At 37.4% G+C, this 26,775-nt stretch overlaps 2 protein-coding genes across 3 annotated transcripts in view; one reads left to right on the top strand and one right to left on the bottom strand.

The window, feature by feature from the left end:
- srek1 (splicing regulatory glutamic acid and lysine rich protein 1) overlaps positions 1-17,120 on the top strand; it is a 38,238-nt gene extending 21,118 nt beyond the window's left edge. For both annotated transcript variants that reach the window (XM_016990888.2, XM_008102893.3), the window contains 7 exons: positions 1,413-1,543; positions 3,547-3,655; positions 7,136-7,255; positions 7,612-8,304; positions 10,226-10,321; positions 12,824-12,962; positions 15,101-17,120. In XM_016990888.2, coding sequence (XP_016846377.1) covers positions 1,413-1,543; positions 3,547-3,655; positions 7,136-7,255; positions 7,612-8,304; positions 10,226-10,321; positions 12,824-12,962; positions 15,101-15,247 — 1,435 coding nt within the window. In that variant the 3' untranslated portion in view covers positions 15,248-17,120. The remainder of the gene's footprint in view (positions 1-1,412; positions 1,544-3,546; positions 3,656-7,135; positions 7,256-7,611; positions 8,305-10,225; positions 10,322-12,823; positions 12,963-15,100) is intronic.
- LOC103277600 (interleukin-31 receptor subunit alpha) overlaps positions 16,068-26,775 on the bottom strand; it is a 30,448-nt gene continuing 19,740 nt past the window's right edge. The window contains exons 11-15 of the mRNA XM_062972375.1: positions 25,772-25,924; positions 22,894-23,037; positions 20,014-20,113; positions 19,342-19,423; positions 16,068-17,993 (exon numbers count right to left, since the gene is read on the bottom strand). Of these exons, the coding sequence (XP_062828445.1) occupies positions 17,532-17,993; positions 19,342-19,423; positions 20,014-20,113; positions 22,894-23,037; positions 25,772-25,924 (941 nt within the window). The 3' untranslated portion in view covers positions 16,068-17,531. The remainder of the gene's footprint in view (positions 17,994-19,341; positions 19,424-20,013; positions 20,114-22,893; positions 23,038-25,771; positions 25,925-26,775) is intronic.

Genomic DNA, 26,775 nt, shown 5'->3' with positions numbered 1-26,775 from the left:
TGTGAGCAAACAGAGCCTTCTCTTGTCTTTTCTATGTAAAAAGATATTGATGATATTTGTAATATTGGATCCAAATATCTTCCAGATGCAACAATAGATTCAACAAACCACTCTTTAGTATATTTAACAGTGTCCATTGTTTATAAAATTATTTGTGCTCCAGTTATCTATCATTGTCATTAAGTACTGTTTTGATATATGATTAACTTTTTCTTAGATGCCCATGTAGATTTTTCATTTCTTCTTCCTCAGCCTCTCTGATGGGAACATACATTTGGATTCTGGTTATATTGAATCATTTTAAGTCATTTTTGGGAGAAAGACAGAATGCAACTCAAATAAATTAATACATTGATAATGTTTTGCATGAAGTCTTACTGATATTCAGATGTCACATATTCCCCTGACAGCTTTTGCTACATATCATCTCACTATTAGTTCCATGCTATATCTTCTTAGATCATTATTATCAATGGAAAATGCTTCATTCTTGTCCACTTTAACTTGCTCATCATATTGCTATATTTACATGTTCCATGTCTTGTTTTGCAATGTTATTTTCTCTGTTTCATGATTCTCACTCTTCTAGTTTTTATTATATGTGTTGTGTATCTTCTGACTTCCCTTTCACATCTGAGCATGTCAACAGCTGAACACGCTGTTGAGTGACAAGTTGAATCCAGTTGCACTTGTCCAAGATTTAGCTTTTACTTCATTTTGGATTGTCTCCCCATAAGATCTTCAGGATAAAGATATTCTGAAGTGGCCCCTGTTGCAGAGTACTAAGAAGAGTTAGCTAAAGCACCACTACTATTGTCTCTGAGAAATCTTCCACCAATCTATCCTCTCAACTGTTTTTGCTGTGCAATAGCTGTTTAGTACATTTCGTCTGGTTCCTTAGCAATAGCAATCTTGCTATCATTATATAGCCTCTTACCTTATTGGAGCACAGTCGGATCATCCATCGAAAGTTAGTGCTAAGGTGGGTATTCTTGACCCGCAGAAAGATTTGGAATGGGGGGTTTCATCCACGCTTGCTTTGTACTAATATTATAAACACTTTCGTTGACCCCCCAGTTCTGTTCTTGATTGCACTGTGAAGTTGTATATATAGTGGTCATAACTGTATTTGATTAGTCCCAGCTGGAGTAGACCCATAGAAACAATGGACGAATGGTGAGTCAGCATGTAGATAAATCCCATTTATTCAGCTGGTGGACAGATAATAGGATTCAGGCTAGCATTGTAATATGAAATATGTAGAATAGAACTCTCTGCTGATGGAACTTGCTTGTTTACTTGGCAAGTTCTTATTAATGAAATGGATTTACTCTTGTTGGGACTATTGGCCGGGTTTAATCCTATGTGTATACATACATGCAAACTAAATCATATCTACTTGTTTAATTTAGAATAAATCACTCCAATAATGCAATAGTGAAGCCTCCTGAATTGACCCCACAAGCAGCTGCTAAGGAGTTAGAAGAAGTAATGAAAAGAGTGCGGGAAGCCCAGTCTTTTATATCTGCTGCTATTGAGCCAGGTATGATGTTATTTGTACTGCAAGAAAAAAAATACCCATTATTGTGAATCTTTGTGTGTAATTAGAAGATCTAAAAAAGAAGAAGAAAGAAATAGGTAGAAGCAATGCTGAACCAGCCCATAGAAAAAAATCATTTCAAACCCATCTGTTTTATGTCATCTAACTGGTTTAGTAACTGAGAGTTTTTAATATTTTACCGTCAAGATGATGCTGATCAGATGCCTCACAGCACTGCTTTCTCTTGTCAAAGTGTAAAGAGCTATTAAACCATGGTAAATGACTATGTTAATAACCATTAAACACATTCTAAACTGATCACATGACGTTGAATCAAATCTGTTTCCATTCCTCCTTCATTTTAGAGGTGTATGATAATTTTTAAAATAAATGGGAACTTTCAAATGTAATTTTTTTTACTTCACAAGTGAAAATTTGGTATATTTTCTTTCTTTAGCTAGATATAAAAAAGAACGTTAATTAATCTGAACTTGAAAATAGTTCATGTCAAAGTCTGTGTCCACAAATGGCTGTCTTTTGACTAACTTAGAAAGTAATGAGAAAAGCAAAAATGATAACCCTCTACTGCAAAGATGTGGTAGTGGTAGGCTAGGAGATCACATTAGAGACTTTTCTTGTAGAGCTGCCCCACAGCACACACTGCAACTGCTTCTCTAAAAATAAAAATAAAATCAGTAGCTTTGTCAATTTTTCCTCCAAATGCCTTCTAGTGATCATGAAGGCATTCTTACTATGTTTTGCATATGTCTGCACCATTTTAGGTTCAGGAGTGGCCTGTTTTTACTTCCTGGTTAACTTTCTGATGTAAGAAAGGCCTCTCCTGTACATCATTTGTCCTAGGTGGAAATGTGGTAGAAACAAACCCACCCTACTCTCTAGACTGTTTTGGGGCAAATGTGTTTGTGAAAAATGTGCATTTTTTCTTTACACTGGGAGACCAGGGAATCTCCAAATACAATAGAAGTGCCCTCTTCATCTACAGGAATTATTTCAAAGTACAGTAGAGTCTCGCTTATCCAACCTTCGCTTATCCAACATTCTGTATTATCCAACGCAGTCTGCCTTTTAGTAGTCAATGTTTTTGTAGTCAATGTTTTTAATACGTTGCGATGTTTTGGTGCTAAATTGGTAAATATAGTAATTACTACATGTGATTACTACTGTGTATTGAACTGCTTTTTCTGTCGATTTGTTTTAAAACATGATGTTTTGGTGCTTAATTTGTAAAATCACAACGTAATTTGACGTTTAATAGACTTTTCCTTAATTCCTCCTTAGTATCCAACATTTTTGCTTATCCAACGTTCTTCCGGCTCGTTTATGTTGGATAAGCGAGACTCTCCTGTATTTTCTCCCTTGAGGACTGAAGACCATAAAATTTCCCTGCGGGGTTTTGAGCAGACTGCAGGCTGCACTTTGCCCACCCGTCGTATACTGTTTCACTTACTAATTGGATACAAATGTATTACTAAATGTGTAAAATACATTTTATGGGGGGGGGGGGGAGATCATTTTCTTGACTCTTCTTATCTAGGAAGTGTTGCTCCCCTCATAAGCCATGTCCACTACCTAACTTTCTAGCATAAATAGTTCTCTCCATAGGGGCTTTGACAAAAAATGCAGTGTGAAGCAGGTAGTTTCTGCAAAGCTTTTGAAATTGCTTTCTTGGAACTTGTATATTTTCTCTCTGTAGTCAGTTTTTACCAAACATGTTTTTGTGCATTGTGGCAGCAACCTAAATCCCATTCCTTATTTAGCTAGCTGTTTATAATTATCTGGTTTATGTGTACTGCTGCAGGATGGCTGCACTCAACGAATATATGCAATGACTTTCTTGGATGTTTCTGAAGGATTTTTGCAAAGAAGGAAGATGTGCAGAGAGTAGGCCCTTTGCAATATATGTGGTATATTCCACTTGTGCCAGATTGTTAGCTGGGATCTTTAACTATTCTGAGCTTACACTGCAAAGTCGTTTTTTCTCTCAGAGTCTGGAAAGAGCAGTGAAAGGAAAGGTGGTCGATCGCGCTCGCATTCACGTTCAGTATCCAGATCTAGTTCAAAATCTCGAAGGAAAAGATCACACTCAAAACTCAGGTAAAGTCCTAACATTGAAAAGTTCTGTGAAAACAATAGCTGATTTTTCTTGTCAGTCACATTTGTCATGCAAGGTTGGCAAAAATTCTTTGATACTCTTGACAAATGAAGAAATTACTTTTCCTCCTGGATTTCTCATTTCTTACCATGATTAGATGTAATGATGGTTTGTGACAGTGTCAGAAACATAAAGCCTGCTGAATTCTGCCTGGGTCTATAAATGTACAGCAAGTGTTTGCATTCAACAAGCCCTCTGTCCTTCTGTGTTTTCATTTCTTTGAATTGTAGTTTTTCTTAAAGCTTTTGTTGTACTTCACAGCTACTGCCTCTTGCAAAAATCTCATGGGCCGGTATCTTCAAATGACATTGAGGTTGATTTCCTCCAAGAGCATAATTTATTAAGGCAAACTCATATTTCTGCAGTCACCCCTTTTCTCCACAGAGAGGTGCAGATATTATTTCCTTTTCCCATGTTGTTTTTGTTGGAACCACTGGTAAAATCCCTTTGTTTCTTGGAATGGCATAAAAAGCAGCTGTGTTCATTCCGCTTTTTAAGCAAATGACAGGTTTCACTGTCACAGTGCTTTTGCATTAAATGCAGCTTGTACATTCTACAAAAGCCCATCAGAAGATACTCTTTTGCACATGCCACAAGGTTTAAGTTATGATAGATTGTATCTATGCTGTGATGCTGAAGAATATTTGGCATCTAAACTTGAAGAATAAAAGGTCCTAGTTTCTGCATAAGGAGTGGGAGCAATTCATAGTCAGAGGTATTCCCATGCACCAGCTTGCCAGGCATGGGTTGCTCCTCCTCCCTACCTAAGAATGAATGTTCACAGTAAGTCATTTTCATTAGAGATAATATTTAGCTTTAGTATTTAGATAGTCTGTAGTCAAAATGACACTGGCTTTTACCACATATTCTGAGCCTCACAGTATATCAAAGTTGAATTCCTTATGTGTATCTGTGTTTACCTACAGTGATAAGGCAGAATTTCAGACATTTGGGTGATATTGTGAACAAACTGTATGTTCATTCACTAGGCCCATTTCCTCCTGTTTCCCTCTGGTACAACTTTGAATCATAGAGTTGGAAGAGACCACATGGTCCATCTAGTCCAATCTCCTGCCATTCAGGAAAAGCACAAGCAAAGCAGCCCTGACAGATGGCCATCCAGCCTCTATTTAAAAGCTTCCAAGGAAGGAGCTTCCACCACACTCCGATGCAAAGAGTTCCACTGCTGAACAGCTAAATGTAAACTAAGGATAGTAGTAGTGCACAGGTCATTTCCTAAGCCTAGGGTCATGAAATGTCCACAGTCAGAAGTTTCAGAGTACTCGGTGCTAATTTTAAACATGGGCAATTTTACATATTAAACTGTGTGCATAGATTCTATAGGCTATTTTGAGAACTGTCTTCCTGGAGGCTTCTTGGAGAAGGAATTCACCCTCATTTTGTCCAGAAAAAGGACAGTCTTTTCCAAACAGAAGCTCTTTGATTGTCATTCTGAAACAAAACATGTTCTCAAGCCAGTAATTGGTTGTTTTTCATTTACAAATCCTATCTTGTTTAGAAACAATATGATCAGCATATTATTCTGCTACTATGAATGATAGCTTGAAATACCTAAGTGAACATTACTTCTTTTGGGTAATTGACAATCTAAATAGTTTGGGCCCCACCTATCTTCGCGATCGCATCTCCCCCTATGCCCCAGTGCGGACCCTTAGATCCTCCGGTCCCAAATACTTCTGGTAGGGATGAGAGAGAGGGCCTTTTCGGTGGTGGCCCCCCGCCTTTGGAACGCCCTACCCAAAGAGATAAGATTAACTCCATCAATAACATCTTTTCTTAGGGACTTAAAAACTTGGTGGTTTCAACAGGTTTTTGGAAATGACTAATCTGAAGCCCTAGATGCTACTTTAGCCATTAAATGGAACTTGGGGTCTAAATTGGCTTTTGGAAGTGATTATTCGGTAATCCCTAGACGCCACCCTGGCCACTACATGATTTCTGTTCTGCACTTTACTTGCTCCTTTGATCTTGTTATGGTGTTCACTTTTATTAGTTCTATCTGATAGCCATACAATAGGTTAAAGTGGTGTAATCCTGGCCTAGGTTCCTTGCTATTGTCACACTTCTCCTCTGACCTATGCCTATTTTTACCACGTGAGTCCTACCTTGACCCATATTGCCATCTTTGTTCGATTTACATATTATACCCATTGGCTGTAGAATCACCCAAGGAAGCGATTGTTCAAATTGCTTTTATTAATGGTTTTATATTGTCTTAAAATGTTGGAATTTTAAATATGTTTTGTTAATTGTTGTTCTACTGGTTTCTTGTATTTTGTATGATGTATATGTATTGAATGTTTTATTATGTGTAAACCGCTCTGAGTCCCCATGGGAGATAGAACGGTATATAAATAAAGTTTTTTTTTGTTTTAACTGAAACTAGACATAAACATTGTCTTGTATGGATACACAATTGAACATTGCTCCTTTCCAAATGTTACCTGTTAGAAGCAGCTATAAGATCAACATGCTGCTATTTAGGAATACACAATTGAAGTACTCCTGAGAAGTTGCCATCCTTCTCATTGCCATACAATTAACTACCTCTGTTAGATGGCAATTCTTAGGAGTGCTTCAGAACAATGGGACAGGGAGTTTTAAATTTGTACCACACATTATTAGCAATAATGCCTTGAAGTAGTTTGGAATTCCTGTGGATGTTATGATGTGACTTTGAACCATTTTATTTTAAGCCATATTTTAGGTTGCCAACTTCGTTGCTTTACTCAAACTATTTTATTTTATTTCATCTTTACCCTACTTGACTCAAAAAGTATACTCAGACACCTTTATTACAGTCATATGCCAGTCTTTACAATTATAAATTGAGCAGTTATAGAATAAAGAAACACAAATTAGTTAATTTGTTTTTAGTGATGTTTATTAATTTCCTTGGATACTCAAAAATGCATTTGAGTAGGCAGTTAAAAACAAGGAAAATAGTTAAAATTGTCAGAAGAATCAGTAAACTTTAATTTGAAGGTTTAACTCTTCCAAAAAAGCAAGTTGCAATGTGAGAGCAAGTTGCAATTCTGAGTAGAGGGCAGTGTACAATCTTAGAGCAACAGAGGAGAAGACTCCTATATGTGTGTCAAGCAGGTCAAAGCAGGTGACTGTGTTCTCAAGAAGTCACCTGAAGATTTTAACATCCAAGCAAGTTGTTACAAGTTTAAGAGTCAGGTCCCCAACCATTTTGGGCTATAAAGTAAATATACTATGAACTTTAAAATAAATATATTTCTAAGGTAATTTAGACAACTGAGGGTGGGTATAAAAGATGTACAAAAGATGATATAGAAGTATATGCTGGTCTATGACCTTAATAAAGATTTGATTTGATATAGAAGTAGACCTGGTGAACAAATACAATCTGTAGTATTTTTCTTTTATTATTACAGAAGTAGATCTCGGGACAGATCCCGCTCTAGTCAGAAGGACAGGCGCAGATCCAGAAGTCCAGTGAAAAATCGTTCAAAATCGAAAGAACGGCGGAGATCAAGAAGCCGTTCTCCTTCTCGGTAAGATTTTGTTTCAGTTTGTGTTTTTCAGAGCCATTATCAGATATGAAAAGCTTCACACAAAACTCTGCTTATACTCAATGTGTTGCTACATAGTGATGTTACCTTGCAACCCAGATGCCTTTTTTACTCCTTCAGAGTGACAAATGGGATTTCACCACAATAATAGCTTTCCTTTGTAAGCTTTATTATCTCCAATAGATGGTGTTTCGTGATATATTTTTGCCCTCAGTTGTTGCATTTCCCCTTTGAAGAGACATGCTTTATGGTTGCAACCTCATTATTTGAACTGGATGCTCAACTATATTGCCATGATTACTGGATGAGTTAAATTAATAGAAATTTATTTTTCACAGGGAGAAGAGGAAGGAGAGCAAAGAGAGGATCAGAGAAAAAGAAAAGATTAGAGAGAAAGACAGAGATAAGGAAAAAGAGAAGGATCGGGACAAAGACAGGGGCAGAGAGAGGGACAAAGAGAGGGGCAGAGAAAGGGAGAGAGAAAAGGAGAGAACCAAAGATAGAGACAAAGAGAGAGTGAAAGATAAAGAGAAGGATAGAGAAAGAGACAGAGGCAGAGAAAAGGAAAAAGACCGAGAGAAGGAAAAAGGAAAAGGAAAGGACAAAGAGGAGAAGGAGAAAGAGAAGGAAGAAAAGGGCAAGGCAGAGGATTTAGACAAAGAAGGGGAAAAGGTTAAAGAGAGAGAAACTGAAAAGGAGGGAGACAAGGAGAAAGATGACAATGAACAGGTAAAAGAAAAAGAAGATGAGGGAAAAGACCAAGAGAGAGAAAAAGAAAGAGAGAAGAGCAGTGAAAAAGAAAGAGAGAAGACTAGAGAATTAGAAAGAGAGAAGACCACTGAAAAAGAAAGGGAGAAGGCCAGTGAAAGAGAAAGAGCGAAGGACAAGGAAGTAGAGAAGGCAAAAGACAAGGATAAGGAAAGGGACCGAGAGAAAGAGAGAGAGAGAGAAGAAAAAAGGAAAAAGGAGAAAAGATCCAGGACACCTCCTAGAAGTTACAGTTCCTCAAGAAGATCACGTAGTTCCAGCAGGTTTGATTCTTGTCCAATTTTGTTAAGTTTCATAGATTGTCTGCTTTTTTATAGAAGCTGAGTGACACGTTCCACTTATTTGGAGCAGTAAAAATACTTTTATTGGATGTGGTTGCTTGGCAGTGGTTGATACGTTCAACCACATTTTCTCATAGTTCATCTGTGAGAGTTTGGGGCATGAAAATACTATGGTTTTGCTATTTTCAGCATTCAGGCAGATGCCCACTTTTCCCTATGGCATTTAAGCCAAGCAGTGCCAGAAGGTTCCATCTTGTCTCTTTAATATACATTTGAAAGGACTGCTGTCTTGGTCCATAGTAATATCAGTATTTGACACCAGCAGTCGACAACTTTATTTTCCATACATGTGCTGAATTGTTTTTATAGTCATCTACATTTCTATAGTTTGTGTGAAGAAATGCTTCCTTTTATCCCAAGTGAATATTGCTCCATTCTGAGACATTGGATGACTCCCAGAGTGGCCTAATAGAGATCCTATAGTATGGATTTAAGACAATAGCTGATGGTTGAACAAACCATCAGTTTAAGAGTGAAATTGTGGATTCATTTGCATAGTTACCATGTTTCTCTGCTAGTTTTGGAAATTCCCAACACTTTGAAACTTGGATATACTTGAAAAGCTCCACATGCCGTATACTCAAGTTTATTATTTAACTTTATTTACATTTTAAAGCTTTGATAGACAAATCTGAAAATTAAAGTGGAAAAATGAGAAAAAAGAAAGGAAGAAATATCATGATTTCATAAGAAAGCCACTCTGTTTGTAAAGGCAACAACTCACATGCAGTTTGTTAAAAGGATTCATAGCCATCTGAATTAAGTCCCAGCCAACATAATATTTTCATTACTGACATGGAAGTCTCCCATTGCACTCAGTAGTGCTTACCACTGTTTAGCCATTCATAATATTTTACTCCCATTTCTGTACTCCAAGATATAACAGGTAGATATAGAAAAAGTGTGTCTTTTTATCTCTCTTAGTTATGGTGCTGTCTCAGACTGTATTCTAGGCTACAGCTTTATTATATTTCATTATAATTAGTTAATGCATTGTAAGTGAGTGGTTTTTTTTTTTAATCACGGCTGTGGTATTCTCGAAGATCTTGCTATCTGAAACAGTAACATTCACTATCATGTTACTAGAATATTTTAAATTTTAAATAAAAACAATTAAAAACTTTTAGCAGCAGCAAATACATCAAAATCATATCATTGAAAGATTAAAATAGCAATTTTAAAATAATATATAGAGCCAGGCATGATTTCTCAAATGTAATTTTCATTTAGTAATGGCCTCTGCACTAGCCCTGCCCGACAGGAAGACTTGTCTCTCCCTTTGCCTGTGAATTGTAATATGTGTCTTCCTATACCTGTTTGATTCCCAATGGAATTAAGCCATATGTCAATGAGGCTAGGTCCACTGTTCCTTGAGGGAATGACAACTGATATATCAACTGAAACAGTGAAATGAGAAGTATTTGTAAGCTGTGGTTTTTCAGAGCAACCCCTTCCAATGCCAGATGAGGTATCTCTTTCCTAAGTATTCCCATCTTGTGTAGAGCAACCTTTAGCTTTCTTACCCTCATTTATCTCAAAACCATCTCCAGGCTCCAGTTCAGTCTGATAGGTTTAGTAGGAAAATAGCAGTAAAGTTGTGTGCCTTTCACTCATTTGTGCTGTAGCTGCTTTCCCCAATCATTTCCTGTAGATGTTAACACAAAGGAGAGTAAAATAGAAAAATGGGCCAGAAATTCTAATGGAATAACTTGGACAAAGCCTAACTGGCTAATTTACTAGAATGATGACCAGGAGTCCTCCACACAGAAATATTGTGTTGTTTATTGTACTTCTCAAACTGCAATTGCTACCAGATTGGCTAATCTTTATATGACCCCTGCAGAGATAGACGGAAGAGGAAGAGCCGAAGTCCCTCAAAATCTCCCAGATCTTCCAAAATCACAAAGAGGAAATCTTCCCGGTCTCCATCTCCAAGGAGGTAAGCATAAAGAATTAATCATGCTACAACATTCCCAGTGCATACCTCACATTAATTGACTAATGCTACTGAAATGATCGGCAAGAAAATCTTGGAATGGGGGGTTCTGATTTCTATTGTGCTGTTTGGCATACTTTTGGTTTTATTGTAGTTCAAATGTTTGACTGCTGGTTTTTTTTCAATTTGAAGTATGGCGACAAATTTTAACCACACCCCCACCAAAAATTGTTTTTGTCATGAGCAGAAGTAGGAGTGTGCCTTTCACATTCCTTGTCAAGTTGTAAATTATTTTAAGTCAAGTATGTTGAAGGAATTGTAAGATCCCATTTTTTACTTCTAAGAGAATACGTGGAGCTTTTTCTGACAGAGATCCAAACAAGTATTTTTAGCTCTTTCAGAAGATAAATTGGTAATTCTGGTGAAAAAGAGAAATCCTTTCCACCCTTGTTTGTCTACTTAGAACATATCACCTTACAAGAAACCTGTAAGTTGTCATTGAGTTGGACCCATACTTGAATTTAGTAGAGGTCTGCTCTTACTGGAGGAAGCAGACAAAACATTGGCTCTTGCCAATTTATTCTTCTGCCCACCTTTATTCTAAAAATAAATGCTCTACTCAGGCTGGAACTGCACTGCCATATAACGCAATTCAATGCAGTTAATCTGCATTCTGAAACTGCATTATGTATCAGTGTAGATCCAGCCTCACTCACATCTAAATAATAATTAATATATTGTATATACATGCAATATTGATTATAATATTATAATGTAATGCAATATAATTCTAATAATAATACAATATAATAGTAATTGTATATTATTTATTACATGTAATATTACTGGTAATATTACAGTATAGTGGTGTGGTGCAATATGTTGGTATATAGTGCTAGTGTTGTGCTGTACTAGTGATATAATACACTGTATGTAAATATTATTGTAAGCCGCTCTGAGTCCCCTTCGGCGTGAGAAGGGCGGGATATAAATGTAGTAAATAAATAAATAAACATGTGTAAAAATTCCAGTACTGTCCCTTTCCTCTAGCAAGGGACCTCCTAGATCTTTGTTTCCTCTAAGAAAAGAAGAAACTTCAGTTCACAGAAAAGTAATTTGGAACCAAGATTGTCACCACAGAATTGTGGCGGATGGACTGAGGCTGAGAGAGGCAGTTGGTTGCCTGGAGCTGGTTTGATCTGCAAGGCTGATTGCTCTCTAAGACTATTAAATCACATATAGGGTTGTTACGAGTTTTTTGGGCTTTATGGCCATGTGCCAGTAGCCATACAGCCTGAACAACTCACAGCAATCCAGTGTTTCCGACCATGAAAGTTTTCAACAACACAAGTCCTAAATATATTTTCTGGAAGTAAGCCCTATGGATCATAATGGGACCTCACTCTCTGAGTAGAAGGTTATAGAATTGCAGCTACTTTCTTACTTACTGTCATTTACCTGTACAGTGTTCCCTCACTTATCGCGTGGGTTACGTTCCAGGACCACCCGCGAAAAGTGAAAATCCGTGAAGAAGGGACTCTATATTTGTGTTGTTTACAATCTCACTGGCAAGTAGCGTCTCTGCTGCTGCCATGTGAGCCGAAAACAAAGCTGCTTCAGCCTCCTTTTCTCTCCCTTCGGCTTCTCCTTCCTTCCTTCCTTAGGCTTCTCCTTAGGAAGAAAGTAGAAAGAGGGATTTATAATATTATTTTATGATTTATACTATTATTTTAGTGTTTATTTAAAAACTGCAAACCAGCAAATCCGCGAAAAGCGAACCCTGTAGTAGTGAGGGAACACTGTATATTTCTCCTTTTGACTGAATTTATGGTTGAATGCATGCCAGAACTACTAATATGGGTTTTACCTTGAAAAAAACTGAACAAATTGAAGCTTTCACTGTTAGTGGTATACACATAACTTCCCTCATGCTGCATATATCCTTTTGTGGGGCATTGTAGAAGTTGGTATTTCTTTCCTGCTTCTGTAGCACCTCTCTCTCACATGCAACTTCTGAGTTATGGCCCAACCTGGCACGGGGCCGCCTGTAGAACTGCTGTACTGTGGATAGGACCAATGTATTATTTGTATGTTGAGTATTTATTTCAGACATCACTTAGATATCTGATAATAATACAACCTTTTAAAAATAAGCTCTCCATCATGCATTTGGCGATTGTTCTCATGTGCTCCACTACTCCTGTATTGTTTGGCCATCAGTCATTGTGTGAAAGTGGCTGTGTATGCAAACACAAAATGCATGAAAAGGAACATGAATAAATCATATATTACCAATCAGAGCCAATTCGTTCAGGAAAACAGTACTTCCGGTTGAGATGGCGCCATGAATAGCAATGTTGTGTAAGCTCCGCTTTTTTGTTTTACCTTGTTTAAATTATGGCATTTCCTGCCTACTTAGTGCTAGTTAGATAACAGTTTGGTATTTCCCAGTAGACATTTCATAGTATCATAATAATTCTCAATATAATGTTTCTCTCAAAACAGAAGCAAGAAAGACAAAAAGACAGAGAAAGAAAGAGACTTGAGTAATGATATAAGAGAAAAGGAAAGGTCTACATCAAAGAAAAAGAGTAGCAAAGACAAAGAAGTTAAAGAGAAATCGGATAAAACCACAACTTTGAAGGTAAGATGCTATTGTATTGTTGTTTGCTTTATTTGCGTATTTAATATTACATGTTTCTCTTTCTACACAGGATCCAGAGTAGATTACAATAAGTTAAAAACCAATTAAATAAGTTTAAATAAAATACTAAGTTCAAACAATATAAACCACAATGAAAGCATAGCTTAACCCTATTAAAAGTCCTGCCTGTCACATAAATTAGAAGCCAACTCTGCCTTAGTAAAAAGGTCTTTGCCAGCCAGTAGAAGAAATGAGAGAGAGAAGAGCCCAACCAAACCTTTCATAGGAAGAAATTCCATATAATCAAGGAAGCTGGAAATAGCAACAGCTGGCATTCTGTTACAGCATATGCAGGCTCAAGACAACTTTACACCTGTGTATATTTTTCGTCAATATGGAGTTAGTATTCCTTTACTCTGATGAATACATCAACCAACCAGCTGAGATATCTAAAAGATTCCAAAGAACATCCATGACCTCTTTCAACCAGATACATTTTTATGCGATTCCAGGTATATTAAAAAGATATAAAAATCAAGCATTTACTGACAAAAAAATCAAAGAAATTTATTTTAAAACAATTATTTGATATGCATGTAATTTTACAATTTATTAAAAATTAAAGCAAATTTGCATACTAATAAGATGGATGTGCTTATTTTTACACTAAGAATTAAATCTTAGCGGAGTATTTGATAATGTAGAATATAGAGCATCAACATTTTTCAGAGCTGATCACTATTTTGTGTGGCTTGATAACGAGGCAGATTCTCCTTCAACTTTTAATGAAAGATTACTGGTATTTTAGATCTCAATTGTGTATGGTTTATGAATGCAACTTAGTTTTATAGAATCAAAATGTGAAGGGAAGTATTTCTGAAACTGAAATGATGGTCATCAAGTAAACAAGAGTTAGATGTTCACACAAAATCTGTTGTGTAGTGTTTTATTGGCTCTGCAGAAGATATTTCAGTAATACTTCATAAAAATTATAATCAGCCTGATTAGCAACCCTTGCAAATACTGAATTGTGATCAGCAAATGTTTGATTTTTATACATATTTTATACTCCTATTTCCGAAGTTACATAGAAATTTCTCAGGCTGAAAGGTGTCACACAACCCATGTGCATGGTTGGCTCTTTAGGAACGCCATGGTCTAATTCTCAGAAGACCATATGTATATTTTGTAAAGAGTAAAAATTAGATAAATGTCTTACTATTTTTTAGCTGTAATGTTTTCATCAAATCAGGAGCCCTAGAGATTGCATGCATTATCTGGTGGGGCTTCAGTCTAAATTCAATGGCTAGTTCCCACTAGAGTAAACACATTGCAACAAAGGGAGATGGGACAACTGTTGACTTGTCAAGAGATGCAGAAATGTTTTAATCCTTTTGAAGAGCAGGATGGGAAACATTCTCAACCCAAGGTATACAATTACTTGTGGAGAACATTCTCCACTGTCAGCTGTGGATAAAATCAAAGGTGCATGCACACCTGCGACAACCACCACCACCCCAAACAATCTTTGTGTATCTTGATCTTTCCCCACTGAATATGATGATGGGATCTTTTAAGGTGCTATCTCAAGTGAATGGCAAAAGCGGTTGTGCTGGTCTATGTCATTTTCTCTTACGGTTGAGACTTGCATATCTGCTGTTGCTTCAAGACTTGAAATATTTGCAAGGCGTAGTAGTATTTTTTCTGATTTTACTACTTTCAACTGCTACCATAAGTGTGTCAAGGGCTGATTTGCATGTGTGAAGGAAAATGGTCATATTTGATGGTCATATTTCACTGTAAGTGCAACATTTTCCATGAGTAGAGGCAGGTAAATCATCATCATCATCTGACTATCAACTTATGGCAATGAATTTCATGGTACTTAGAGGTGGTTTTGCTAGTTCCTACCTCTAAAATATAGCCTAAAGCAACTAGTATTTTGATGGTCTCCCATTCAAGTCCTAATCATGGCTGACCCTGTTTGGCTTTCAAGGTTGGACAGGATCTAGTGCTGTTAGGGTATTTTGGGTCCTCCCAGATGAATAAAGTTTGCATGTTTGACAATGCAGTGTTTGCTTTTGCATTCTTCTCTTGGAAGGCACTCTTTTTATTATTTCTTTTTTTTTCAAATGTAGGATAAAGATTTGGGCAAAGAGAATCAGAATTCTGAAACCAATAAACCAGAAGAGAACGCAGATGTGGCAGAAGAAATTAGACTACAGCAAAATGGCAACTGTCAACCAAATGAAGACAATGTATCGGTTAAGACTGAAGAAGTGTAGAATATTGTGTGGACTTGCTCTATGGCAGAGGCAAACCCAAGGCATTTTCTCCTGTCCCCCACAGTCCACCGAAAGAGGGAAAAATACTGAACGGTCAACTGGACATAATTTATCGTATATACTCCGGTTCTTGTGGCGGCTTGATCATCTTAAAGGCAGCAAGAAGCAGGACTGACCAATATGAAATGCTGTGACAAAAACTAACAGCATCAAATCTGATCATCCAAAGGAACCTCTGTGTTTCTATGATGATAAGATTGTCCAACAGCTGTTACAAATATGTGGCTGTAGCCTGTACAACCCAGAAAAGCTGTTGGGGATGCATTGGAAATTGTTAAAAATACTGGTAGTTTGAAGAGTTTGATGTTTTGCTTTATGAAATTTTAAGCTAAACTCCATGTGATATGTTTTGATGATGTGCTTGAAAATGGTGCAAAAATTACACATGCTTCCTTGTTGTTGTAAATGACAGTGATGAAAACTTTTAACCTAACACAGTTTTACAGTTGTTGTGTTTATTGCCCTCAAAAGCAAGTGAAGAGGTTTTTTCTTCTTTTGTTGCTTGTGTATTTCTTTTTATATTTTTAAGTAATTTGCTTATAAATAAGTCTCGGATCCTTCTCTCATTAGTAGTTGATCAATGCATGCTAACATTCTCGTTCTAGAAAGAACAGCCATGTTTATATTGGATTTCCATTCTGCCAACTATAATAAGCACATAACGTAGTAATCTCCAAACAACTGACTTTTTTGGGTAGCTTTATTGCAATGTCTTGGTCGCCTGCAAATAGGACAAACACCTACAACAAAAATAAATGTGTTTCTTTTGAAATGGAACATGGGAGCACAAGCGGATGTGTTAGTGCCTTCTTTGAAACATAGAATAGTAGTACCTAGTGCTTTTTAATTCCCGGTTTGTTGAATGCTTGATCTTCTGGATAGTTCCATCACAATAGGAGACAAAAGTTTTAGAGATCTGTTGGTCATGTCATCTTTTTATTTGGTAACAGGTTGAAGATCTCTTTAAATGAACTAGGTTTCATGGCTGAAATCACTGATAAAATCATCTTACAGCCCAGTTAGTCCCTAAGTTAGTGGACCTTATAGCAAGTATGAATCAAATAGTTCTGAATAAAAGCACTTCCTATTATTATGGGCTGAATGTCTAACATTGAAATCAAAAATGTCCTTTTGGATATCCTCAAACGTTCATTTCTGATGTGAGCTGTATAAGAAGACATGAGTAGAAAGCAAGTTCTCATTGAAAAACAATTACAGAGACAGTTACCTAATTTTTGGAATATAGTATAAGACTGATAACAGAAGTGTACACTTTAAAACATGGTTACACTGAAATCAGGAACCTTTTAAACATGATATAAAACAATCAAATTGCCTTACCTCATGGGAAAAAACATACAGAAAAGCCAAATAAGTATTAGCTTTCAAGGCGTGTTTTCAAAATTGCTGCTTAGTCAACACGTGAATATTTTGTGGTAAATGGAAAACAATTAGAGGAAAACATGCAAAGTGATTAAAACTATTGATTGTGACATTGCTTTATTGCCCATAATTTTTCTGTTGTCTAAAGGCTGTCACCCATATTTTTTCTTTTTGGCCTCTGTGTACATGAAAATTATAATGAATGCTTTACCATGTAAAGTATGGACAGTAATTTTTGTGATGTTTGGCCACATGCAGTTTCTTCTGGTAATAAAGTGACGACAAATCTCAAATGCTTCTTGAAAGACTGTGAAAGACTGTGTTGGAACAGCAACTGTCATATTTATGATGTGTAAGTAGCATAGAGCAAAGATTGTATACATGTTATCTTTGGTACATCACTAATAAAATTAAGTATTTTAGAGGGAAATCATTTTTATTCACTTCTTGAAGGAATGCTTTGGAAAGTTGGTTATTGTTACTTGCTTGGGAGACAGTCTCTTCCTGGTTTATGAGTATAGAGGGCGGATACAGGGCAAGTGAGGGAAACGTGCCAAGAGGAAGGTGCTTCTAGCAAACCCTTGTGTCCACCTTCCACCTGGAAATCTATGTCCTTATTGTGAAAGACCATGCGGATCCAGAAGAGGTATTCACAGTCATTTACAGATCCACTGCCAAGATTCTGCTTCTGGAAGGCAATCTTACTCCGCCACGAGCAATCACCAATGATGATAATATGGGTATTTTAAGTTTGCATTGATACATCACAATGTAGAGATACTAGTCTAGCTTAGAAAACTTTAGGTGAGCTATATTACTGCTACTTATATCTGATTACCTCTTAAGAAGATTCTGATCCAACTTCAGCTTGATTCTTGAGGATAGTGTTACTGTCCTCATCACCTCTTAACCGTTTCATGAAACCCTGAGGAGCATATGCTGCTGGTTGTGCGATTCTTCCCAAATTACTGGGCAAATGGTGGATTTCTCTTGTGGAAAGACTTTCTGAGAACTTCTGCATGGCTTTGTGACTAAGAGCCACTCCAACATAGTCAGTGAGAAGGGCACCATGTCCTTTTTTCCTGGAATTTATTTCATCAGATTTGTTCAAATGAGATAGATTAGGTTCCAGGTTTTTCATTTCAACCACTTCAGATTGATCTGCCAAAACCTCCCCTGTAGCTGTGTCCACTGAAGGGTAACCCTGCCTTCTAAGGGAATGGTTTTTTTCCACATAAATTTTGTTCTCTCTGTTACATGGTTGAGATGAAAGCAACTGCTGTAAATCAGGTCCAAGGAGAGCCTGCAAATTAAGTGAAACAAGGTGTAAATGGAACAAAACCCGAGACCTGGTCTTCAATATTATACGAGGGCTATCCAGAAAGTAGATTACGTTTTGGAATTTAAAATGAACAAAGTATAGGAGAAAACATTTACCATATGCAGTTGAAAGCCAGACCCAAATACCACTTCTCAACATAGTCCTCATTGAAATCTAGGCACTTATCATAGCAATAAATGACCTTGGAAACGCTTTCCCCACCAAACTTTGCCGCTTGGCTTGTGTCCTCAACCAGGCGGGCACCCCTCCTGCAGCTGTGCATGTGCACACACTCAGCTTTCCCCCACGCTCGTCCTGGATCGCTCTTCTAATGCTTGTAAGGAAGGTTATGGCGACCGTTTTTTGGGACAGGAAAGGTGTGCTTTTTGCAAAACTTTGGTGGGGAAAGCGTTTCCAAGGTCATTTATTGCTATGATAAGTGCCTAGATTTCAATGGGGACTATGTTGAGAAGTGGTATTTGGGTCTGACTTTCAACTGCATATGGTAAATGTTTTCTCCTATATTTTGTTCATTTTTAATTCCAAAACGTAATCTACTTTCTGGATAGCCCTCGTATTTAATAATACAGTCTTAAAATCATATTGACATGATGCTATGGTCAGCCTGTTGGTATTGCTCTGTATAGTATATTAACACAATCCCTTTTGTTTGGGCAAGTCAATATTAATTTTCAACTGTTCCTTCCAGTACAACCATACCTTCATATTAATTCTTCCTTCCACCCCATTTCTGTTGGCTTAGAAATGACCCTTTGTCTTTGCTAGGTGTTAATAAAACACTGTTAATAAAATATCAAATTTACTGATAGATCAATGGAACGTCTGAACTGCAAAGATCAGGGATCAAGACACTATTTCGGAGCCATTTCATTATATGCTGATGTTGACCATTTTAATAACTATTTTTGGACTATTTTTTTGGCTACTAGGCTTAAAGATAGAACAATTTGTTTACATAAACAACCTGAACAAATCTCACCATGAAAACCCATGATAGGGTAACTTTAGCATCACCATAAGGCAGAAACAACTTAAAGGCACAAACAATAGTGCTAATGCAGATGCATAAAAGGAGGCATAGTAATAATAGAAAAGCCTGTTTCATTATATTTACCGCAGCCCTTTTAATAGTACATTTTCATGGGGAACTTCATGAGGACATGCTGTAATAAAATCCTAATGATTTCTGATCTGTTTAGCTGCATTATTTATAGCTACATTGCTTATAACTTCGGGGTTTTTTTTTTAAAAAAAGAAAAGAAATAGTAACCAGATGGTGCTATGATGCTTTAAAATAATACTTGCTTACCATTGGAAAGGTTCTTTCCATATTCTGTATAGCACTGCTGTATCGTGGATTTGGTACAACTGGCCAACACATTTTTCTAGATCTGTAAGTACAAATGTTTGAAACTTGAGGATCTTTAATAAAAGGGTTGTTGCGCATTTTCCAGGCTGTATGGCGATGTTCCAGAAGCATTCTCTCCTGCCGTTTCGCCACATCTGTGGCAGGCATCCTCAGAGGTTGTGAGTTATATTGGAGAGAATGCTTCTGGAATGTGGCCATACAGCCCGGAAAATGCACAACAACCCAGTGATTCCAGCCATGAAAGCCTTTGACAACACATCTTTAACAAATATTCCAGAGGTTTCAAATGTATCATACTGATTATTAATCAATAAGATTATTGATCATATTAATCTGTTAATCACATACATTTTTTCTCTAAAAATATTGGCCTAAATCTTATTTTAGCCCTGACTAGAGTAGAGCCAGTAAATCAATTGGTTTTACCTGTGTTGATTCACCTTTCAACACCTGATTCAGTGAGTCTACTTTTAGTTCAGACTAACAGGATTCCAGCCATTCTTTCTCTACTGTGCTACTTTGGATTCTACTATTCATGATTCTTAAATTATATGTTCTAAATGGAAACTTGAAAAGCAATTAAAGTCTTACAATGTCATGGAAATTTCTTACCTTTTATATACTAAGGCATAAAGTATGATGAAAAAGAGTGTGATGATTACGATGGTACCAAGAAAAAGGCCAGCAAGCATTCTTTCAAATTCCCCTTCATCTGAGAATAAACAAACAATGAGAGATTGTGAACCCCCCCCCCCAAAAGGCCATGATAGAAAGCAATCAATACAATGTTGCAGTGTTGAGTATCTTGTAAATCCTATTTGAGTTTGGATAATATAAAGTCCAGTGGCTGTACTGGCCATGTCTGAATGCCCGATCACTGTCTCCCAAAGCAGTTATTATACTCTCAACTCAAGAATGGAAAATGGACAACGAGGGATCACCTAAGTAAGTAAGTACTACGATGTGGGGGTGGAGACTTGCAGGGCTGAGAGTGATCAGGATAATATATTGTGTATGGAACCACCATAAAGCTAGATGCTGGTTTATTTGTCTTACTTTTTTTTTGGTTTTCTACACCTCTGTCTTCTTTTAATGTAAGAAGGAGAAGGTTAAATTGCCTCTGCGTCTGTCTGTCTGTTGTCTCTGTCTCGGTTTGATATGTTTATGGGCACTGAATGTTTGCCCTATATGTACATAATGTGATCCACCCTGAGTCCCCTTCGGGGTGAGAAGGGCTGAATATAAATACTATAAATAATAAATAATAATTAATAAAGCCACATTATACTCAGTGACCACAACATCCACTAGTCTAGTACAATGGTCATCTTGAGGCCCAAATACCAGGTCCCAGCAAGTATTATCAAGGTAAAAGATTCCGGGTTGGGGGTGGGTGGGTGATAGGAGCCCTATGTAGGATCAACCTACAAAGGAGATCCATCACAGGTGCAATAAAATGGTTTGAAAGTTGTTCAAAGTTGCCTTCAAGTTCAAAACAGCTGGAAATTCAAAGACTGATAACCTCTGGGGTAACCTACAAATTAATCTCAAATTGATGTAAATGATGAACTTTACAACCTCACCCTGATCAGGATCAATTTTAGACAAAGTTTTCACAAATGTCAACACATTCCTCTCTATTTCCCATTAATGTTTTATCAGTCTTTTCCTTATATTTGTATCTCTCTTGCTTTTTTATTGTTTTCCTTCCATTGCTGTGGCTCTGAGGGAAGCAAATTGATCCATGGCTCGCTATGTCAGTTTGGAAGGTATGAACTATGCCTGACATCATGGAATTATTTATTATTGAACTGTCGATAGAAAATATATGAAATGAACTGGAGGGAGAGCTAGGAGGAGGGAAAATGCTAGAATTCCTATTCAAATGGTTTTGATAATACAATATTAATACCTTAAAGCATTTATATTATTGTATTGATTGCTTTCTTTGCTTTTCTCAAAATATTAAAAAAGATGATCTGTGTGTCAACAATGATAAGTTTTTCTTCATAATTCCATTTTCTTTGGAAAGTTAATCTTGGGCCTGAATCATATTGTTAGTCACATGTTGAGTCAATGTAATTTACAGAAATGTTGTGATCTTGGTGTTGATCTGTATTTCACTCTCTAACTCACTGCTTTGCAAACTTGAACTCAGCTTAGAGAACCATATGTACTACATCAAGCTAATTTGTACACAAGATATAAAATTACAGCCAGCCTTGTCAACAGGAGAACTCTTTGATGTCTATGTTATGTGGATAATTTTGAATTATGACAAAGGAGATTCAGATACTTGGCCACAGTTGATTTAACAAAGGCACTAGAAGAAGCCTAATATGGTGAATCTCATTTGACAATCTGTAAGATTGTTTCTCCACATTACATCAGAGACAACAAGGAGACAACATTTTAAATCTACCAGTACCCCTTCATTCACCCTTACTTTATTAAAATACCTTGTATGATCATTTTAATGAGATCAAACAGGTCTTGATAGTTTGCATACATTTTCATGCTCTTTGGGTTGGCCTAAGATAAAGATATTATTTGCAGTTTCTCTCATAGACATCATGGTTATCCTTGAATTTTTCTATATATACAAAATGCTTTATACTAGCCACAGTACGGAAAGTAGCTTTTCTCCAATTTGCATCTTGTTCAATATTCATATGATTCTCACCACCTCTTCATCACACACTACATATCCCATTATACTCCAAAATGTATAATATCACAAAAGACTACCACCTCACCCTCTTCATAGAAAATCTGCTACGAAACAAGAGCTTTTATGTTGAGTTCCAGGGTCAGAGAAGCAGATGAAGAAAACAGAAAAATGGCCTGCCTCAGGGGAGCGTGCTTGCTCCAACAATGTTTAACATTTACACAAATGGCCAGCCACTACCAGAAGGGACAGAGAGCTTCATCTATGCTCACAATCATGCCATCTCTGCTCAAGCAGGGAGCTTTGAAATGGTTGAACAGAAACTCTCCAAATCTTTAGGTGCTCTTACTGCCTATTACAGGGAAAACCAGCTGATTCTTAATCCATCTAAAATGCAGACGTGTGCTTTTTGTCTTAAGAACAGACAAACATCTCGAGTTCTGAGGATTATCTGGGAAGGAATTCCACTGGAGAATTGCAGCACACCAAAATACCTGGGAGTTATTCTGGACCTTGGTCTGACTTATAAGAAGCACTCCTTGAATATCAAGCAAAATGTGGGTGCTAGAAATAATATCATATGAAAGCTGACTGGCACAACCTGGGGATCACATCTGCCCTTGCGCATTGCTACTCTGTTGCTGAATACGCATGCCCAGTGTGGAATACACCTCACCACGTTAAAACAGTGGATATGAGACATGCCATATTATCATTATCTGTTTTTATTCTTTGCTTTTAATACCTACCCAAGCAGCATTTCTATTAAAGGGTAGAGTATACACTCAAACCATACAAACATATGCATTTAAACTTCATCATACCGTATTTAAGTGTCGTAAAGTGTTGTGTCCGGCTGTGAGCTCCTTCTCCCTTACTTGTGATTCCTGAGATATGTACTCTGTAAACAGTTTTTGCATTAAGTTCTGTCAAGAGGTATTGTTTTGTTGAAGAATTGACAACCATAGCTGCAACACAGGAAAACAAAGAGCAACAAGTTAGACCAAGAATGGGAATTGTTTGGCCCTCCAGGCATGATTAGATTGCAATGCCCATCAGCCCAACTGCTTGCATAGCAAAAAGTGAAGAATGCTGGGAGTTGCTGAATGATTTCTACCCTCATTTTCAATAGATACCAGTCAAATTTAAGATGTAATGTGTCCAAACACCCAAAACAGAAAAAGACATATATACACACAGTTTTGTTTAAAATAGACTTGCACAATTATGCTGGTCAGCAGTGGCTGATGGCTTCATTGAATCCATTCTGATTTTAGCCTGAATTGAAAGAAACTATCTGTGGTGCTAATTTCTTTATTTAAGTAGATCCCTTCAAAAAGGAGCTACTATGTGGTATCCCACAAAGTGCCATTCTATCCTCAATGCTTTTTAATATTTACATGAAAACGCTGGGAGAGATCATCCATAGGCATGGAGCAGGATGTTATCAGTAAGCTGATGACACTCAAATATATTTCTCCATGCCTTCAAAAGCAACTACAGCTAAGGATAGTGTGTCTCCTCTGAATGAATGCCTGGAGGAGGTAATGGGCTGGATGAGGAAAAACAAAATGAAACTGAATCCTGACAAAACAGAGGTGCTGGCCATCAAGGGTCCCAATCAAGGGGACGGAGTGTGTCAACCAGTCCTGGGTGGGGTTACATTCCTCCTGAAAGACTGTGTTCATAGCTCGGGAGAGCTCCTGGATCAGTCTCTCCAAATGTCAGGCCAGGTAGGTGCAACAGTCAGGATACGACAGCTCAGCCCCTTCCTAGATTCAGAGGACCTGAAGATGGTAGGGCACGCACTGGTAACCTCAATGTTGGACTTCTGCAACGCACTCTACATTGGGCTACTATTGTACTGAGTTTGGAAACTCCAGCTGGTTTAAAATCCAGCAGCCAGGCTGGTTATGGGAACATCTAGAAGTGGGCATATTACATCTTTCCTAAAGTCACTCCACTGGCTGCCGATTAGTTTCCAGGCAAAGATTTGGGTTTGGCCTTCAAAGCTCTACATGGTTTGGGTCCAGGTTACTTAAAGGATCACTTTCTCCCGTACAATCCACCCTGCACACTTAGGGGTGTGGGGCAGTTACTCCAACTAGCCAAAACCCAACTGGCAAGCACCACTCAGAGGACCCTTTCATTGGCTGCTCCATGACTATGGAACGGGCTCCAACAGCTGGATCAGCTGTCAGAATTTAAGATACATGGGAAGTCATATCGCTTCTGGCAGGCCTACCCAGACAGTTTTAATGGTGATTTTTAAACCCCAGTGTATGTCTGGTTTTTGTTTTGTGTATTTTGATATTATGGAAATATGTTTTAATATGTGTATTTTATCAAGTGCTTTAAAATGATTATATGTTTGTTTATGTTTTAGTAATTCTGTAACCTGCCTCGAGCCTTGAAGAGAAGAGGGCAAGAAAAAAAAACATTATTATTATTATCATCATTATTATTACTGTTATAAAACATACATCCTACACAAACTCATGTAGGGTTACTGCTGCCATGGTGCGGATGGAGCGGAGGATAATATTTCGTATTCTGGGGGCCCCACATCAAAATCCTTTTTCAGAGGACTTACAGCTGATGTTGATGTTATATTTTTGGTTCCAAGTTAAAACCTATTTGTCTGTCCAAGCATATTAAACTCATCTATCTAACGTTGCTTGATATAAAATCTTTATTCTGTGTATTCCTTTGAATTTTTAAAAAAGATTCAGCTCTCCACATTTACTGGGGTTTGAGGTGCAAGGCCCTAATGAAATGGAAAAAACCAAAAATAAAAAAAATCATTTTTTTTAATCTGAGAGAATGCCTTTGAAGAAATCCCTAGACCCTCCTGAACAACTTTATGGTCACCTTAAAAAAAATAATTCTGGAGGACCTATAAATGCTTAGAGAAGTATTCTCTCTATGAACCTCCAACATGATGCTATAATTAACTTCTGCCAGAAGTTGACCATAGAAGTGCACTAGAGGACCCAGCAACTCTTAGAACGAACATACTAATCAAATCCATGAATAATCAAATCCACAAAAGTGAAAGTCACAAATGCAGAGGTTCGAATGTAATTTATTCTACCTAAAGATCTTTTTTATAAGGCTGTTTTAATGAACACTGAGAACAACTGCCAGGGAGAATTCCCAATGCATTAAAATATTAGAAATTTAAATGACGTTCTATGCTGGGTGGCTATTCTGAACAATTTTGATTTACACCAGTGGGGGAAACACTTGAGAGAAAACTGGTTGAATCAAAACATTCTCTGATAGCTACAGCAGTGTACTCTCATCTTAGTAAAGGTAAAGGTTTTCCCCTGACATTGAGTCTCGTCGTGTCTGACTCTGGGAGTTGGTGGTCATCTCCACGTCTAAGCCGAAGAGCCAACATTGTCCATAGATGCCTCCAAGGTCATGTAGCCGGTATGACTGCATGGAGTACCGTTACCTTCCTGCTGGAGTGGTACCTTCCAGGCAGCAAGTCCAAAAACCCAACTTACCAATGGAAATTTTCTTCCCTTTCTCAAACCCAGGTAAAATCAGTTGTAGAAGGAAAACTGCTCTTGGTTCGATTGCAAACCTGAATGCACGCCTTCCTCTGAGCTTTCAAACTCGAAGCACAGCTTTATCCAGGTACAAGAGGAATTATAAAGCTTTTATCATAAATATTCAGTCAATAAAGTTACCTACTCAAAGAGACATTTTTCGGGATTTCTATGCAGTGAATTCTGTAAGCCTGAAGGAATCCCAAGCTCTCTTCTGCAGGTATCTCTGTCCATTTCACAAGAGCTGAATGCTTCGTGACAACTGGAATTGTCACATTACTTGGACCTGTCCTGGGAACTTTGAAAGAAGTCATTTCAGAACAGGTTTTCCTTTCATAACACTCAGTTCTATCCTTTAGGTGCATTATATATATTGCTATCCTGTCAGATTTTGACACCCAGTGATAGAAAAGAACTGTTAGCTTTGGTTTGCCTACCTGTGTTTTCCCCTAGTTGACTGCAAAGATAAATGTGTCCCCCCACCCGCTCTGTCTTTCTTTAGCGCCTCAGCAGGAAGGCACCGAAAAACTGTTCCCTCTGTGAATCTGTCAATTTGCTTTTGTAGCGTATTCTTCATCCACAGCAGATAACTAGGATGAGAAATGACCTATTGATTTTTCACAAGCAACTAGAGATGGAAAATGAAAAGACCAAGGATTTGTGTTTTAGTAAAGCAACTCAGATGTCAAGGCAAGAAAAGATCTATGTAACTGAGGAAACAGAGATGGAAAACAAAGGAAATAAACAAATAATTCCCATTGGACATACTGGTATTCATCAGGTATTCTTAATGTCTACCTGACTTGGTTGTTGCATTTCATGAGTCAATGTTGCTAGTTGCAAATTAAAAGTTAGCTGAAACATGTTAAACTCATCTTCATTTACATGGAGTAGAAACCGATTGCTATTCCTTCCATGTTATTTCTGACTTCAATGCAAAATGTGATGTTAATGAAGTAATGCCTAGGAACACATCTACTTTGTTAACTGAGATATACCTGAACTACTGATATACTGACCAGCAAAAAACATTTCTAGGTTAATTTGTGATGGGGGGGATATAGCATATTTGCTTAGAATCATCCTAACAGTGGCCATTCTCATTCTAAAACTGGACTCAACAGCAGTTTCATCCTCTGGAGTGGTTCA

Source organism: Anolis carolinensis, chromosome 2 (genome assembly GCF_035594765.1).
Source record: "Anolis carolinensis isolate JA03-04 chromosome 2, rAnoCar3.1.pri, whole genome shotgun sequence".
NCBI classification, from domain to species: Eukaryota; Metazoa; Chordata; class Lepidosauria; order Squamata; family Dactyloidae; genus Anolis; species Anolis carolinensis.
The sequence above is the reverse complement of the archived record's forward strand: the minus strand, read 5'-3'. Positions and strand labels throughout refer to the sequence as shown.